Source organism: Eretmochelys imbricata, chromosome 14, assembly GCF_965152235.1.
Source record: "Eretmochelys imbricata isolate rEreImb1 chromosome 14, rEreImb1.hap1, whole genome shotgun sequence".
Lineage (NCBI taxonomy): Eukaryota > Metazoa > Chordata > Testudines > Cheloniidae > Eretmochelys > Eretmochelys imbricata.
In genome coordinates, this window is record NC_135585.1 from 52,807,015 (window position 1) to 52,824,420 (window position 17,406).

Sequence of the window (17,406 nt, forward strand, 5' to 3'; positions counted from 1 at the left end):
CTCTCTCCAATGGGAAATATGAATTGTAATTAAAAAGTTCTTATTTTTCAATCTGTTTTCCAGTTTAATGCGATGATAAGAATTTCTTCTCTTAAAATGCCCAGAGCTTCTGAACCAAACGCACCAGGGAGCAGCTTTCTTTTAATATAGGAAAAATCAACAGTTTATGTGAAATCCCAGCATCAGCTCCAATGTATTGAGAGAATGTCTCAGATTAGCTCGTGCAATTGTATTTTAGACACTTTATCTCTAGTGCCTGGATTTCACTCTTAGATTGCTGGGAAAGAAGGAACTCAAAACCTTCTGATAGACACTTCCTCTGACTGGATACGTCTGTCATCTTGGTTCATGCATAAATGCGAGGCAACTCTTAGACAGTCCGCCTTCTTGTAGCCTCTCATCTTCCTCTGCACTTGCCATGGCTGGAGAAATAGTATATGCTGATTTAAACATTCCTGAAGCTTTTTCCACTTCAAAGTCACTGCATCCATCTCAGCACCCCAGTAAGTATATTTAGCTTCTTAGTTTTGTACTGGTATGCGCTCCTTTTTTTGGTTTGGATTCCAATTTTTTGAATGTATTTTTTTGTTTTTACGGGTAGCACAGATATTTAAAGAAAGTTTTTCTAGAAACAAAGGGCAGGTGTGAGTCTCTATGTTCCATTTGTATGTTAGGACTCAGCAAATATGAGGTAATTTACCATCTGTCAGAACTAGGAACTGAATCTCTTTAATGCAATATTGTGCATTTTACTTTCACGTTAATACAAAGTGTCACAGTAATCTTCAGAGCTACTGCCAGTCTATAGATGTAAATTACATGTGAAGAACAATACAGGGTTATTTTATGGCATTTTTCTACTTACTTCATAAACACTTGGGGGTGGATACTCATGCTGTATTGAAGATGCAGTACATAGTATAGTGGGGTAAGTCGGAGGTAAAGAGCAATGCACTGATCAAGTCTTGGGAAGACTGAACACAAGGAGTCTGGGAGACTCATATAATTGTCTTTCATTTCTTCTTGGAGAGAATGTTATGTCACACAGATCAGGGAGAAGGGACTGGTTTTGGAAAATTGCTGAGAAGTCAGTGCAGAAGGTCATGGAGGTGATTCCACATGGTGAGGGAAGTGTGGAGAAAAGGATCTGCTAAGATTCATGAAGAGGCAAGTAGGGAGACTGAAGTCTAGCAACCCAGGTTAGGAAATAGGGGAGGAGAAGAGAAAGACACGAAGGGCAATTTGGTCAATAAAGGATGAAAACTGTGGGGGATGCAGCAGGGGGTTGTACTGGATTCTGAATGGACCTGGATAGGGAAGATTTGTGAGGAGTCAAGTCATTACACTTGAGAGCAATTAAAGTTTGGACAACTCTTAACTTGGGGAGACCAACACAGTAGGAAGGAGAGGAGGAAACATAATAGCTTTCGGTGTTCCAGGAACAATGAATATACAAGGAACTGTAAACTAAACTTAAAAGGATGTAAAATGTAAATATATAAATCATAGTATAACTTTTTACAAGACTCTGCTGAAAAGATTGGTATATGAAAATAAAAAATTCTAATATTTCGCAGAACTGTGGTAAAATAGTAAATATATTAACTATTTTCAGAGCATATTTTCTATAAATAGTTGGGCTACTAATGAGAGAACATTTTAGATGACTGTTCTGCTGCTAATCTTAGAATTAAAATATATAAAGCTGATATTTCAGGTGACAAGCAAATTAAATACTAACAGTCCAGATGTTCGCAAAAAGAAATGGAGTACTTGTGGCACCTTAGAGACTAACCAATTTATTTGAGCATGAGCTTTCGTGAGCTACAGCTCACTTCATCAGATGCATCTGTGTACAGTACAGAATATGCAGGATTACATATAAAAAGTTAAAAACCATTATTTTGCACAGTGAAGCATTCAAAAGTTAGGAAATGCCAGACATACAGTTGCTTGTACAACGTTAATTCTACCCCACTGTGCAACCATCTTGTGTATTGAATGAGGCAGGGATCCTTTGGGAAAAAAGTAGTCTTTATTACATGGAAATATGTTGTCATAATGCATATGCACAAGGGAGCAGAGAGAAGTTTGCTGGGGTAACTGTAAATCTGGCATTTCCTAACTGCTGAGTGCTTGACTTTGCAATCTAAATAACATTATTTTGAGAAAAGTTTGAACCCTGAAGCTTCAGCATTGCAGCACAAACTGCTACTGCTTGAACAAGACTAATTTAATTAGCTGGCTGCAGCAAAACACTTATCGCAGAGGGAGGAAATAGACCACTGGGTTCAGGTGTTGGTTTGTGGGGTGGCTCTTGGTGGAGCCCAGTCCATGCCAACTCTCTCTCCCTTCAAGCCTCGAGGAGTTGGAACTTCTGTCCCTTGTGATGCACCCAGGCCCCTGGGGTCATGGGCTGGGTCCAGGATGTTGTTAGGGAAAACCTGACCCAGCTCTCTAGGGAGTTGGGGGAGCTCCAGCCCTATGCGGTGCCCCCCGGGGCTGGAAAATGGAAATGGGCTGCTGTGGCCAGGAGGTGGGTCTCTACACATGTCCTTTGCTTCCCTTGGAAGCTGGAGCTTAAACTGTGGAGCCACAGTAGTTACAGTGGTCAAAGAGTTTCTAGTACAAGCTTAATTTTTTAACACCATCTCTGACGTCCCCCCTGTTTTATCTTGAAATTTGTTAATCTGGGGCCAGACAAGAATTGTTTTCTTTGAAAAATTGAAATCAATTTAACAAATCATTTAAATATTTTAATTAAACAGAAAAGCAGCTTTTTACTTTTTTAAAAATGCACCATTTTTTGTCCACGTATGTCTCCAGAACATCTTGTTCTATGAAGGACATAAGTTTTATTTATTGTCAGTGAGAACTCTCACATAAGATGGACTTTTATGAATAATGGGCTACAGTTTTTAAAGTTACTCGAAGTTAAGTTCTTTGATATTGAAAGTGCTGAAGTCTCCTGTCATGATTTCAAACTCAGTGGAGTCTAGTAGAGACTATTACTCTTTTTATTTTAAATTACGTTTTTAAGTCTCTTGCCCTTTTCCTCTTCGAGGACAGCTTTGAAAATGTAAAGCAATTTCTAGAGTTGTACTTCATGGTGACTTTTCTAATTTTTTTACAGTAGGAAAATATCAGAGCCATTTTAAAAGCACCAAATATTAGAATGTCAAGAAGTGGACAGTTCAGGGAGTGAGCGTGTTCCCTCTGCCACGGTCTACTGACGATTTTCTAAATCTTCTCTCACAGCCTTTTTGCACCATCCAACCAACCAACACTTTCTTCCCTAAAATTTCAAAACTATGTGCAAATGTCAACATAGCAAGTTACTAGGAGACCAATACAAGGGCTGTGGCCACTGGGATAGTCCTGTGTAGATATTCCTGACCCCACTGCCCAGGCCTCATTATAGCAGCCCAGTGGAGGATAGAAGATCTGCCTTTTAAGGGCCAGTGAGAAGATCTGGACAAGATCAGATCTACTCTTTGCCAGAAGCTGGGAATGGGTGACACGGGATGGATCATTTGATGATCACCTGCTCTGTTCATTCCCTCTGGGGCACCTGGCATTGGCCACTGTCAGAAGACAGCATACTGAGTTAGATGGACCTTTGGTCTGTCCCAGTAGGGCCGTGCTTATTAGAAACGTAGGTCCTACCCAGCCTGAGAATTATCTGAACCTTGACAGGTTTCAAAGGGAGGGCTCAGCAACAATCTGTATTAGGCGTATTGCTCACTAAGAAGGTTCCAGCCTCTCTCCACAGTGGCTGTGGGAGGAGACCTCGAAAGCACAAGAACGAAAACTTCCAGCATTCTTCATCACAGTCCTCCTCCTCTGCCTACAAGCAGCTGGTTTAATGGGACATTCGGGCCAAACAAGTTTCTAGCACCTTCCCCTCTGACATTGTCTGTCCCCTCCCTTCAGTCCTTGTCTATTCTTCTTCTACAGCGACTGGTGCACAATAAATAACTTCTGACTGCTGGGCTTTGGAGACTGTCACAAGGCAGGGCTTCTTCCCCGTTTGTCAAGGATTCACTGCCACACCCACAGTCTCCTTTAAGTAGGTTTATTGTCCAAACTTAAACAAACAGTTCCTCAGCTCACCCTTTAGATGTTAGACTCTTCCTGCCTCCCTTCCCAATGGACTCTGGCAGTCCTGCTTCCTGCAGCTTCCTAGATTTCTCTGTCAGCTTCCTTCTCACAGCTGGTCCTCGCTCAGTGGAACTTCCCCTGTAGCCCCAGGTGCAATGCCTCCCCTCTTGACTGGCCCAACTGGGAGCACCTGCTATGGCACAGGACACTGGACCTGCTTCAAGTGACAGGAGCCAGCCACCCTGTGACAGAGACCATTCAAGATAGATATTCCATCCAGTTCTGCACCAGGTCCCCTCCTCAGGGACTCCCCCTCACAAGAAAGTCTTCCTGGAAGAAGGGGACTCACTCCTCTTGAAAGTAGCTATAGAAGTTCCTCTGTGTAACCAAGGGAAGGGACTCTACGCCCATACTTCCTCATCCCGAAGAAGGAAGGTCTATAACCTATTCTGGGCCCCAAAGACATGAATAAATATGTCAGGCTTCAAATCCTTCCCTCACTCTTAAGGAGACTTGTATTTATCTCTCAACATGAAAGATGGATACTTCCACCTGGCTATTGGGAAGAACCATTGCAAATACCGGAGATTCTGCATGGGAGTCAGGAACTTTCAATTCACAGTTCTTCCCATCACCTTGTCAACAGCGCCATGGGTAGTTACCAAGTGTCTCCTGATGGGACTGGCGCACAGCAGACATTGAGGGATACATGTCTACATGGATGGATGGATAAAAAAAGCCAAGTCAGAGGCAGCCATTGCTGCCACTTGTAGCCTGTTTTTGCCATGCAGTTATATGGTGAAATATCTCCCCTTTACGAACACTATTGACCTAACCGCTGACAAAACTCCACGGAATGCCATTAACTTCACTGGAGTCACTGTCACGGTTCCACGGGATCGGAGCTGTTCCCCAGCTTTTGAACCGTCTCTTGGAGGATCCCCCTCAGTGTGCCAGACCCCCAAGGGGTCTCATGCTTCCTTCAGGGTAGACCACACAGCCTCACCTCCTCCTAGACTGAGCTACTGGGCTCCAGCACTCCTGTTCCACACTGTGAGCTCTGCTCAGTGAGTCCAACTGAGCTAGACTCCTGGCAGAGACTCATACAGCCTACAGCCACTACTGCACCCCAGCCAGTATTTGAAGTGACGCCTCAAAAAACGTCTTCAAAACAGAGTAGGATTTATTAGTCACCTGGAACACAAGATGGGAAGTCCTTAGGTTAGCAGACACATAAAGGTAAAACACAGACCATTCTGTTCTGGTCACAATTCACCTAACAAGCTATAATGAACTCCATTTTCACGCTCTTTTTCTCTCTTTGACTTCCTTTCTTAGTCAGTTCCCAGGTCAGAGAGAGCCATAAGCTTCTTCCAGAGCCCACACTTCTCCTCACACCTCCTGGTCCTTTTTTCTGGGGCTGGGGTCTCTGCTCTGCTTCTCTGCTGAGAGGTGGGCAAATCCTCCTCCCTCTGGATCATTGGTTGCTAGGTGTCAGTGCCCTGGTGACTGGGCTTTTCACTGTCTTCTCAGAATTTCCACTGATATGGGTCAGCCTTGGACAGTCCTGTTAATGACCCATTCAGTCAACTCAGACAGCTAAGTGACACACACACACACACTCACACACCCTCTCTCAGGGCTTGTCTACACTGGCAATTTACAGCATGGCAATTTTCTCGCTTGGGGGTGTGAAAAAACACCCCCGAGCAGCAAGTTTCACCATTGGAGGCGGGTTTTTTAGAGCACTGGGAGAGCTCTCTCCCAGCGCTCTGCCATGACCACACAAGCCACATTAAATCGCTGCCGTGGCAACGCTTTAGCGTTGCCGGTGTAGACTAGCCCTTAGTCTGCCCTGAGAGCAAACTTAATCCTTTTCCCCCCCCGCCCCTCATTGCATAGCAATGCAAAGTGTGGGAGAAAGTAAGGTACGCATAGGATTCATAAAAATATTACAGAAAATTTCCACTTCATCACAGTGATGCCAGCAGAGAATCTGGCCCTCTGTGATACAGGATGATGTGAACTTGTTAACTAGTAAACATTAGGTTTCAGAGTAGCAACCATGTTAGTCTGTATTCACAAAAAGAAAAGGAGGACTTGTGGCACCTTAGAGACTAACAAATTTATTTGAGCATAAGCTTTTGTGAGCATGCATCCGATTAAGTGAGCTGTAGCTCACGAAAGCTTATGCTCAAATAAATAAATAAATAAATAAAATAAATTTATTAGTTTCTAAGGTGCCACAAGTATTCCTTTTCTTTTTAGTAAACATTAGTTATCTTTGGTATTTCTTCAGCTTTCCTCTACTTCCATCGAGTTAGACAATTAATGTTGCCCTTGTGAGGGTGATGTGGTCTCAGAGTTTTAAACTCTGAGCGTGATCATTTTCCTCCTCATATTACATGAGCCTGAACTTAATCCTTATCTCCAGTTGAGCAGCCTCCAAAGGAGAAGAAGTTTCCATATTTCATTATAAATCTTTACACTAGGTTTTGACTCTTGCAGATATCCCTCAGTGCCCACGCTGGCATCGGCTGGCTCTATGGCTTGGATGGGCTGGGAACATCATCCTGGTGGCAGCTGTGATCGCGCTTGGTGTTTCGGGTGAGTATCTCAGCACCATAGATTCACTGGCTCAGTGAATTCTCCTCTTCCCCTGCAGTTCCATTTAGATTCTATTTTTTTGGCCTCCAAAACATTTCTGAATAAATTACCAGGCATTTCATCACTGCCATAGACATCAAAAGTGTTACATTAAACAAAGTAGAGTTGAGAGCTTGATAAATGAAACATGCATTATTTGTCTGTAACAGCTCCACTGTGAGACGTGCAAAAATGTGAAATGAACCTTACAATGGATAATGAGTGAGATTCCATCTCACGCTGCTTCTCTGTCCCCATCCTAACTTGATAGATATCCCACGGTATTTGGTGAGTTGATACTTTTTACCTTCTCTCTTTTGTTACACATCCTTGTGAAGGTCAGACTGGAAGACCGAGAACAACAAATGGAATTGAATGTAATTCCAGTCTGAAGGATTCCCAGTCTTGCTCGAATCAAAGTGTGTATCCAAAGCCAGACAACAACTCAACAGGTAACTGTATCTGCTATTCTTTGCGCTCTTTGCAACATTGTGCCTACCTGGAAGAACTCTCACTCCAAACTCGCTGACTGAAATTTCAGCAACTATGTCAGAATAATTTATACATGGCTGAGATGTACCAGACCTTCATCTTCCCTTCTTTATTTTTCTTGTCATTTGTTCTGTTTGATGGCTGCAAGATAAATGCTACAACTGGCTGAAACATTTCTGATTCTTAATCAGAAAAGAGGGTTTTGTCAACATTTATTTTTCATGACAAAATTTATTTTTCAATTTTTTGAAATTTTTCCAAAGGGGAAATTTTCAGAGAAAAACTAAATATTTAGTTTCAAAATCATGACCTTTTCCCCACTTCCCTATACATTTTATCTTTTCACATTTTTTCTCCAGTGAGGGAAAAAAAGGAGAGAAAGCAAATAAGGTAAAAAAGGGGAAAACCCTCTGAAAATGTTTTGTGGATAGTCCCACATTTCAAGCAGCTCTAATAAATACGTTTTCAGCTGTTTGTGCAAAGTAGTAGGAGTGACATCTACTGGTCATTCAGAGTACTTCCATTGTGTACGAAACAGGCACATTTTGTAGTGTAATAAAATTTCTATTACATAAAAAAACTACATTAAAAGGATGTTTTGGCTGCAAAGTCAAGCACTCAGAAGTTAGGAAATGACAGATGTATAGTTGTGCGTAAAACCTTCACTTTGCCCTCTTGTATTAGATAGGCTCTTGCTGAACATCACATAGACAGTTTGTGGCAGAGTCTGGTCCAGTGCTTTCAACACGAGAGCATCTGTCCTCTTCTTAAAGCCATCTGACTCATCCACTGTCCATCCTATGCACTGAATGAGGCAGGGTCTCATGGAAAAAACAGAATGTGATCATGTCATTAAAGACCGTATCAATGTTTTACAGAGGGGCCGATTAAAGGTTGTCTGGGCAATCTTATTTCTTACACTTCCTAGCTTTCAGCTGCTTGCCTTCGCAGCCTAAACAACATTCTTTTAACATATCCGTAAATGTAACTTAAGAACTTCTTCAAAAGGAAAAGAGAGAAACAAATTTTCTTATGTGACTGTGTAACACGGAAATCCTTTCACTTACCACTGCAGCGTCACAACATGTGGGGTGAAACTTGCTAGCTGTTTAGCCACACACAACACTATACAGTACCTCAGGAGAGGAAGTGAAGAACAATTCCAAATCCCAGAGTGTTTCAACTGTTTTTGTATAGAGCACCTACTGGACGCCTGCCCTCCCATTTGTAAACCCACAGACCCTTCTCCCTCCCTTTTGCAATCCTATTACATCCCAATGGCAATTGCAGCAGTTGCTCACATAAACAAGTAGTACTGGGAAAGCATTAAATGTAATTGTAAATGTCTTATAGTGAGAAATAGCAGCTGGAATTGAGGAGGATCCAGGCAGATGTGACCTGTCAGCTTTCATGGAGTACCTACAAGCACCCCATAGACCACAATTCGGAAATATCTTCCCCATCCAATTGAAATTGCCAGAGAGATTTTTAGGGAGGAAAAAATGTAGTTACACAAGCTGGTGAATCCTCTGTTAGTCAAAAGAGGATGCTGGGATTTTAATGATCACAAGTGTAGACACACCCAGAATGGGGCAGTATCAGAGCGGGGCTTAGAACCCAGGTGTGCAGCCTCCCTACTCCACCGCTAGGTAGCGCTGGCTTTCCCTATACTGGTTTTTGGGGCACTGAGTACGGGCATTCAGGATGTGCAGATTATCGGTGAGGCTGGTAGCACCACCTGTTAAGACAGCACAATACTTCCCACTAGGAGAGCCTGTTTTCAGTTGCTTTTATTTTTGCTGAAGATTAAATGTTCGGGCTGAACCTTTCCATGCCAGGGGTCTGCCTCAGCCTGATTTTTATTTTTTTATTTTAGTTTCAGACATAATTGTCCAGCTGTTTCTGAGAATCAGCCTAGTGAAAATACATTGTTTTCCTCATGTTAAACAAATTCTGGAGACTTTGTCTTTCAGAAGCTCTAGTTCTGTCCCATGCTGTGGAATAGGGACTTGAAATTTGGCAAGGGGGTGGCTTACGAATCAGGGATCTGTCTTCCTTTAGCTGCGCCTGTGAATATCTGCCCAAATTTGGCCAAGTTATAAGCCTTTGAAAATTCATGATTCTATCAACAATGAGCATGCTCCAGCCCAGAGCTACAGGGGGCTGAGTAGGACGTTCCATGCAGGTTTGGGTCCTGACAGTGGCACTGAGAGCGGGGAGCCTGTCTCTCACATGCTTGCTGTGTCCTCCTGAGCCCTGGCAGCATGGAGGAGGAAGTTGCCTGAGTTGAATGCAGAAGGAACAAGAGCCAGAAGGCGGGGGAGAGAGTACATTGGGGCTGGTGGTGGGGGAGAGTTACTTAAACCAATCTTCTCACAGGTGGTCACTCACTGTGTTCCTCCATTCACTGGGTGCCTCAATTGAGAGCCTGGGGTGCAGGGCCGGTGCAACCACTAGGCGAACTAGGTGGACTCCCTACGGCGCCAAGTGGTTGGGGGTGGCCAAAAGTGCGCTCTGGGGAGGCAGTGGAGCAGAGGTGAGCTGGCGCAGGGAGGGCCGCCTGCAGCAAGTAATGGGGGAGGGGCGGGGCGGCGTGCAGGGGAACCGCTCCCCGCCCCAGCTCACCTCTGCTCCTCCTCCTCCCCTGAGCACCGCCCCGCTCTGCTTCTCTTCCTCCCAGGCTTGTGGCGCCAAACAGCTGTTTGGCACCCCAAGCCTGGGAGGCAGGAGAAGCGGCGGCATGCTCGGGGAGGAGGTGGAGCAGAGGTGAGCTGGGACGGGGAGCTGCCGCATGGCTCCCCCGGCTGAGGAGAGGGAGGGGGCGGTGGGGAGCCGTCACGTGGGGGGTGCCTCAGGGTTGGGGGGGCACAGAGCTACCTCAGGGGGGCGCCTCAGGTCCCGGGCGGGAAGCTGCCACAGGGCTGGGGCGGGCGCAAGGTGGAAGTTTCGCCAAGGGCGCGAAACATCCTTACAGCGGCCCTGCTGGGGTGTGATTTGTAGCAGTGCTGAGCGGTCACAGCTGTAACTGAAATCGATGGGAGCTGTGCCCTGAACATATGAAGTACTATAGAATGCTAAGTACTTTAAATGCCCTGATTTTTCAGGTATCCTAAGTACCTTTTGAGAGTCTGAGCCTAGGTGTCTCAAGTTGGGCACCCGGTATTAGTGGATACTTTTGACCTTAAACTCTCCGTGCCTAAGTTCCCCATCTGTAAAATGGAAATATTGCAATCCCCTGATCTCACAGGGGTGCTGTGAAAATTCATTACTGTTTTGTGAAGCACTCAGATACTATAGAGCAGGGTGCCAGAGGAAAGCCCATGAGGAAATTAATAGTTCTGTCTTCAGAGCCGGCTTTGAATAGTGCGCAGTATTACTGGGGCTACACATTGAATGAGAAGAAAATAAAATATTGAATAGCTGCTCGGTAAGTCAGCAGCACCATCCGTCATGTGCCCAGAATGAAGCATGGGGTCTAGTGTAGAAAACTGGCATGTGACTATGTAATTATGGACTGGATCATAATGCATATGCACAAGGGGGTCCAATAAAGATTGCACAGGCAACCTCAGTTCTGACACTTCCTAAGTTTTGAGTGCTTGACTTTGCAACTGTAATACTGTTCTTGTAAGGTGGTTTTGTGTGTGTGTGTGTGAGATCAGCACGTAGCCCTCAATTGTCTGGGAGCATTCTGGGAAGCCAGAACTTCCTACGAGAATCCCTTGCCTCCCTCCTCCTACTTTTAAAATGCTCCAGAAGTGATTCAGCAGAGAAGGCGACAGTTTTGTTGTGTCTTTCATTTCAGAGGTTCGGTGCTACTTGGGGGGAAATGCATTGTGTGATACTGAGCCCGTAAAATGTGAATTGTGTGCCCAATCTTATGAATTCATATTCACATTACAGCTCTGCCAGAGCACCTCTCTCCTGACCCGCACCTCCATCTGCTATTTGAATAATGGGCCTTTCCTCAAACAAACAATGAATAAAGAGAAATGTCTTGGCTGAGAATGTTTATAGTTTGAAAGCCCCTCATGAACATAGGGAAGCTCAGCACTGTTCAGAACTTTCCGGCCCATTTAATGTTGCCTTTTCCATGTCTGTTTCTAGAGGGCTGTGAGTGCAAACTGTGCCCCGCTGACTGGCTGCCGCACAAGAACAAGTGCTATTGGGTCTCTAAAGAAAGTAAAACATGGAATGAGAGTCGTGTGGACTGCTCAGCGAAGAGCTCTCAAATGGTCATGATCCAAGACAAGGAGGAGATGGTACAGTAAATAAAAATGGCTTAACCCGCCCCTTGAGAGATGAGTGTCACTAGTTATAATGTAATACAATGAGCTTGCAGCAAAACAACAATGCCCCAGCTGTATGACATTTGGCTTAAGAAAAGTCTTTTACAGAGCACATTAAAATATCACTGTTATGCGGAGGGGAAGGAGAGGGTGAGACCAGGAAAGGGAAACATCAGAAATTGGGTTTATATCTATTGCAGAGCTATGTAGCAGGTTCTCTTCCTTCATTTGCCGAGAGAGCAAAGAAGCCAGAGAATTCTAGCAGGTTATATTCACCCAGACTCCTCCGTCCTGTCACTTACAGGCGTATATACTGAGTATTCCACAATTGAACCTGGTTTGGCTTGGACTCAGTGTTACATCCCCAGAGAGGAAATGGACCTGGGTGGACGGCTCCAAGTTCAATGAAACACTGTGAGTGTTCATGGTTCCTACTTTGGCTTTGAAACTGAGTGTGTCTTGCATGGTGCACAAGTGGGAACACAAGGTTAGTGCTCTCTAGTGCTAGCAGGAGCAGAGGCTGTCTGTGAGCACAAGTAAAGTTAAGCACCAGGCAGAGTCCTCCATGGAGAGATGGTCAGTCTCAAGCCCCCTGTGTGCTTGCAAAGCCACAGGATAAAGGGGGGTCAGGGTCTGTTTGGAGAATAGGCATGTCAGGGAAAACACTAGCTTAAGCCCAATCCTTGTCTTGCTGAAGAGGCACTTGCTGAAGAGTTCACACCTATGTTAGCTCTCAGCTGTGCTGCTCTGCCTGAGTAAGGTGGCCCTTGTCCAGCAATGTGCTCGTTAATGCAGGGTCAGGGTCCCCTCTCCTGCTGAGCAGTACAGTTTACCTCCACCAGGGCTGCCATGGGGGTGGGGGAAGGGGTGGTACTTTCCCAAGCCCCGCCTACCAACTAAGCTCTACCCACTTCAGACACCACTCAGTGCACATGGCACAGTTGTACAAAACAGGACCACATGGGCGCTGCTGGGCTCCTCGGCTTGGCTCCCCAGCAGTGGGGTTTGAATACACCCACGGGCAGTATTGGTCAATCATTGCAGTGGATTTTGCGATGTTTTCCAGCACTGAACTGAGCCTGCCCAGCTCCTTTCCCACTCTGTGAGGCATATTACTAATTATGGCTCTGTAGAAAAGTACGGATGAAGGAAGTTAGTATGGAGACAGACCACCCCTCCGAATGAGGGATAGCTGCTAAAGATCTTGCTCAGTAAAGCTAAACACCCAGTGACTCCTGCTCTTTGTTCCCCAGGTTCCAGCTAACAGGAGCTGCTGAAAGGGAGAGCTGTGTGCTGATGAAAGGGAACTGTGCTATTTCGGAAACCTGCCTGGCTTTAGCTAAATGGATTTGTGAGAAAGTTGCCCTGAAATAAGCAGTCACACCAATGAGCTGCACTTCCGTAACTGAAATAGCAAGTGTCCTTGTTTATTTTCTAAAAGAAAAACACATTTGCTAATTAAAGAATTCTAAAGCCTCCAACAAACCCATTTTCCAAGGAAGATCCTTTCACTTGTTCCTCAGGAGCTGGGTCTGATTTCATGAGGAGCTGGCTGCCTCCTGGGCATCGTGTGTGAGCAGACACACTTGGCTCTTAGGAACCGTTTGAAAATTAAAAGTTGTAAGGCACCAATGTTACCGCCGGAGATCTATGTGCCATTTGGCCACATCTCAGAAAGGCACCCTTTTGATCATTCTTCCACCCTGCCCCACTTTCACTAGTAGCCTCTAATTCTGTGGGAGATTTAGGTGAAGAAGCACCAGTTTGTATTCCCACATCTGGTAGTTGCTTACCATTTATGCACCCAAATCTGAGCACACAGTAGCCTCCAAGACTCTGAAACTGGGTCCTCAGCAACCAGCTATCTCTCTCTCTCTCTCTCTGTGGCTCCCTGCAGCAAATCCAGACTGTTTCGCTGTGGCGGATTTAAAGTTAGTGGGGCCATGTGCTCAGCTTCATTTTTGGGCCCCCCCCTTGGGACCCAGCCAAGAAAAAGAAAATTCTTTCTTATCTCCCCCCACCCCCATTTTTCATTCTTTTTTCTTCATCCTTCTCCTATAAGTAATAGGAAGTAAATGAAAATAGAGTGAGGTACCTTGATTGTTTTTGCAGCCTAACTTATTTTTACTAACCACTTGAAAATGACGGAGGGTCTCGGCGGACCACTTAATGATCTCTCCAAATATTGTTTGTACCGTTAGCTAACTATTGTAAAGCACTTTGGATAAAAGCACTTTATAAAAAAAAATGTAAAAAAACAGTGGGATGCGAGGTCTGGCCAGGACTTGGGGTGCGGGAGAGAGCTCATGGCTGGGGCAGGAGCTGGGGTGTGGAGTGCTTACCTGGGGCAGCTCCCATTTGGTGTGAGGGGAGTAGGTGGGAATGTGGGGGGTTGCAGGAGTCAGGGCATGGGGTATGGTGGGGGCTGGGTATGTGTGGGGGGGCAGGGGATGTGTGAGGGGGTGCAGGAGTCAGGGCAGGGGGCTGGGGGTGTGGGCTGGGTCATGGGGGTGCTCCCAGCCCTCTGCCCTGAGCAGCTCCTGGTACGGGGGGGTGGGTTGTGTAGGGGGAGTGCGGGGGCCTTGCCTTTGCTCCACCGTGCACCGATTCCACCCCCTTCCCCAAGGCCCCATCCCCGCCTCTTCCCCACCTCCTCCCCGGAGCATGCTGCAGCCCAGCTCCTCCCCCTCCCTCCCAGCGACTTGAGCACTGGAAAACAGCTGTTTGGTGGTGGGGGGAGGGGCGGGAATGCAGCATGCTGGGGGAGGGAGGAGGTTGACTGCCGGTGGGGGCGGAGCCTGCAGCAGGAACCCCACGAGCTGGCAGGACCAAGCTTCTGCCCCCGCAGCTGCCTGGCCCTGAGGCCCCCTGTCATTGGGGGGGCCCATGCCAGAGCACCCTGTGTTTTACTGTAAATCTGCCTCTGCTCCCCTGGGAGGCTTGTGTACACTGTACCCTGCAGCACACAGTGCTCCCAGTGAGTATTTGCAGCAACACCAGGCAGCCTTTTCAAAAGACGGTAACAATTTATTAGCCGCCTGGCTACAGAATCTGTAAGTCCTTAGGGCAGCATAGAGAGGCAAAGGTTAAGGCCTGGTCCCCAGTTGCCAAGCCAGTGCAATCAGCCAGCCAAGCTGGTATGGGATCCATTTTTGTCTCCGTCTCCTTATCAGTCCCAAGTGCGAGATTCTCTGTCTCTCCAGAGGCCAGCTCTTCTCCCAGCCATCACCTTTCCCCTTTGTTCTCTAGCTGGGGCCTTTGTCCTGGTTCTCTTCCAAGATGTGACAGGGGAAATCACCTTTGTTTTGGTTGGTGTTTGCTAGGTCTGAACATCATGGCCAGTGGGGTTCCCATTGCCTTTCCAGATTCTCCACTGATTTGGGTCAGTTTCTACCAGTCCTTTAATGACCCCTTCATACCATCCCAGACAGCTGTGTGACGCAAACACCTCCTGTCTCTTAATCTGCCCTCAAGAGCAGATGTTACCCTTTTGCACCCCCCGGATAGCAATGCAAAGCACACAGGGAAACTGAGGCACACATAGGTGTCAAAATATTGCAGAAAATGCCCACTTTGTCATGGCATTTGCCCCCCAAAACACCCTTGTAGGTACAATTCTTTGTGTGCTAATCTACAGTCCATAGTGAGACCTCCCATTGGAAAATCTGATCCTAATCTTTGCAGACACTGCTCTGGGAATTCACAGGATTCAGAGCCGGCACTTGCTAGCCATTGATAGTCACCCTCTGGCCATAAACTGCTCCTCCAGCCTGACTGGCCAGTTTTTCAGCTTTTCTGGTGGTGGAGGCAGGGCAGTGTCACTGACCCACAGGGTCTGTGCTATGCCCGAACCTTCCATCAGTCTCCTGCTAGTAACTACTTTAATGTCCTGGACCCCAAGGATCCCCACTGTTCTGCAACAGCTGGCCTGTAGCCTCAACGACCCTGAGACCGGGGCCTTGGAGCCCAAGCAACCCATTTGGCAAGCTGAACTGAGGTAGGGTCCTGTTCAGACTTTCCTCTCCAGGGTGCAGTGCCCTCAGTGAGTACCTGCAGTGACCCCAGGCAGCCTTTTCAACATAAGGTACCAATTCATCAGTCACCTGCCATACAGAAGCTGAAAGGCTGTAGGCTAGCATCAAAGAGGTAGTCGTAGGCCAGAGATCCAAGGGGGCAGGGTCCCATGGGTTCACCATGCCCTGCTTCCCTGGCTTCCATCTTTGTTCTCTCCTTATCCTGCTCTGACTCCAGCAGCAACCTCATCCCTTTGCTCTCCAGCCACAGCAAGCTCAGCTGCCTCAGTTTCCCCTTTGGTAGGTGTCATGCCCAGGCATTGAGGTTTCCACTGGTCCATAGGGTCTCCCATTCAACCCTGTAGACTGGAAACTAGAAAGTCCTAGTGGCTCCATGTCCCAAACACCACCTGCTTTCTCTGGCCAGGGGGAGCATTTTAACCCCCTGCATGTATTGTTCATAAAAGTAAATTCCCACTTTCATCACAGGGGGCTCTGGAGGTGGCTGGGGGAGAAAAAAGGGCAGGGAGGGACCTTAGTGGCATGGAGGGGGCAAGGAGGGGTAGAGAAAGGAGTCTTGGCTGGAGCTGGGAATGGCTTTACCTGGGCAGCAGGAAGCTTTAGTCTCAATTCACTCTTGTGCCAAGGCTTTAGATTCCTGTCTCCCCCCTCTCTCCCCAGCCAGAGAGCTCTGCCAGTCCCACTGCAGCCCCTGGTCTCGCCAGCGAGTCTTTCCCACTGGTCTCCTCCTGCCCTGATGCCTGACTCAACTCCCTCCCCATGGTCAAGGGACCCCACAACCCTCCTTAGGGGTGTGCTGCAATTCAAGCAGGCTTCCCTAGCCTCCCAGTCTCCATGCTGGTTCCTATCCCAGAGTCTCTGGACTCAAGGCTCCCCTTCAGTTTTGCTCCCCAGTCTCTCTGCCCTCACCCTCTTCCTGGCAGTTACCCTAACAGCTGCGTTTTATCATGTTAAGAAGGTAGCCACCTTCTTCAGCTGGTCTGCTGCTTCTTTGGGTACCTCTTTCCTTAACAGAGCCATGTCATGGAGCAGGGTTTGCTAACCCCAGGCTCCACCACCCCTTCAAGGGAACTGTACATGATTCCACCTCAGCTCCAAGTGCCCCCTTGTGGCTCACCCCCTACCCCGCCCCCAGCACTGGGGTTGCCATCCCCACTTTCCCGCTCATGTCCTTAAGAACTGTGAGACAGACTCTTGTCTCTATCATGCCCATGGTGGATTGATTTAAATCACTTTGATTTTAAATTAACAATTTTAATCATGATTCAGATCAGCAAACAAGAACACTTGATTTAAATAATCAACTTAAATTGTTTTGCATTTGTACTTCTTATTTTCCTAAAGAAAGATTGATTCTTCTTGGTTGATAACCATTAGTTCAGATGAGCATGTCTTTAAATACAGCCTTTACACTAACCAGGAGGATACACCATACCTATACACATTTATTTGAGCAATTATAGAGCTTACTGTACATTTATTCAGATTAATTTGTACATGTGTTTTATTACTAGATGAATCTTTTACTTGTGATTTATGTCAAGCACTATTTGGACGGAAATTCAACTAAAAGTGTGTAAGCAGTGTCAGGATGAGCTCCACCCTGACATCTGGTGGTGAGGTGTGGCAAGTTGTGGAAAAGAACTTCAGGGGCCGATGTCATTTGCATAGGCACACCCACCACGCCTAGAATGAGACCATAGCTGCTCAAATGGTCACTTTGGCTGCTGTGGGATCCCCAGCGTCTCTGTTATTGGGGCAGGAAGAATAAATTGTTTTTACCCTGATTATGGGAACTGTGCTTGGAACTGTACGTGGCCTTTTGTTATGATGGAGGGATTCAC

General features: G+C 46.5%; 1 protein-coding gene across 1 annotated transcript; it reads left to right on the plus strand.

The window, feature by feature from the left end:
- Positions 1-403: 403 nt before the first annotated feature.
- LOC144274624 (killer cell lectin-like receptor subfamily B member 1B allele B) lies at positions 404-13,119 on the plus strand. Its single transcript, XM_077833611.1, has 6 exons — positions 404-503; positions 6,610-6,708; positions 7,086-7,199; positions 11,347-11,501; positions 11,833-11,942; positions 12,782-13,119. Exons 1-6 carry the CDS (start codon positions 419-421, stop codon positions 12,900-12,902), a joined length of 684 nt encoding a protein of 227 aa, XP_077689737.1. The 5' UTR covers positions 404-418; the 3' UTR covers positions 12,903-13,119.
- Positions 13,120-17,406: the final 4,287 nt, after the last annotated feature.

Coding starts and splice junctions, on each gene's coding strand:
- LOC144274624 (XM_077833611.1), top strand. CDS start 419: ATGGCTGGAGAAATAGTATATGCTGATTTAAACATTCCTGAAGCTTTT. Junction 11,502..11,832: donor TCCAAGACAAGGAGGAGATG/GTACAGTAAATA, acceptor TGTCACTTACAG/GCGTATATACTGAGTATTCC. Junction 11,943..12,781: donor TCCAAGTTCAATGAAACACT/GTGAGTGTTCAT, acceptor TTTGTTCCCCAG/GTTCCAGCTAACAGGAGCTG.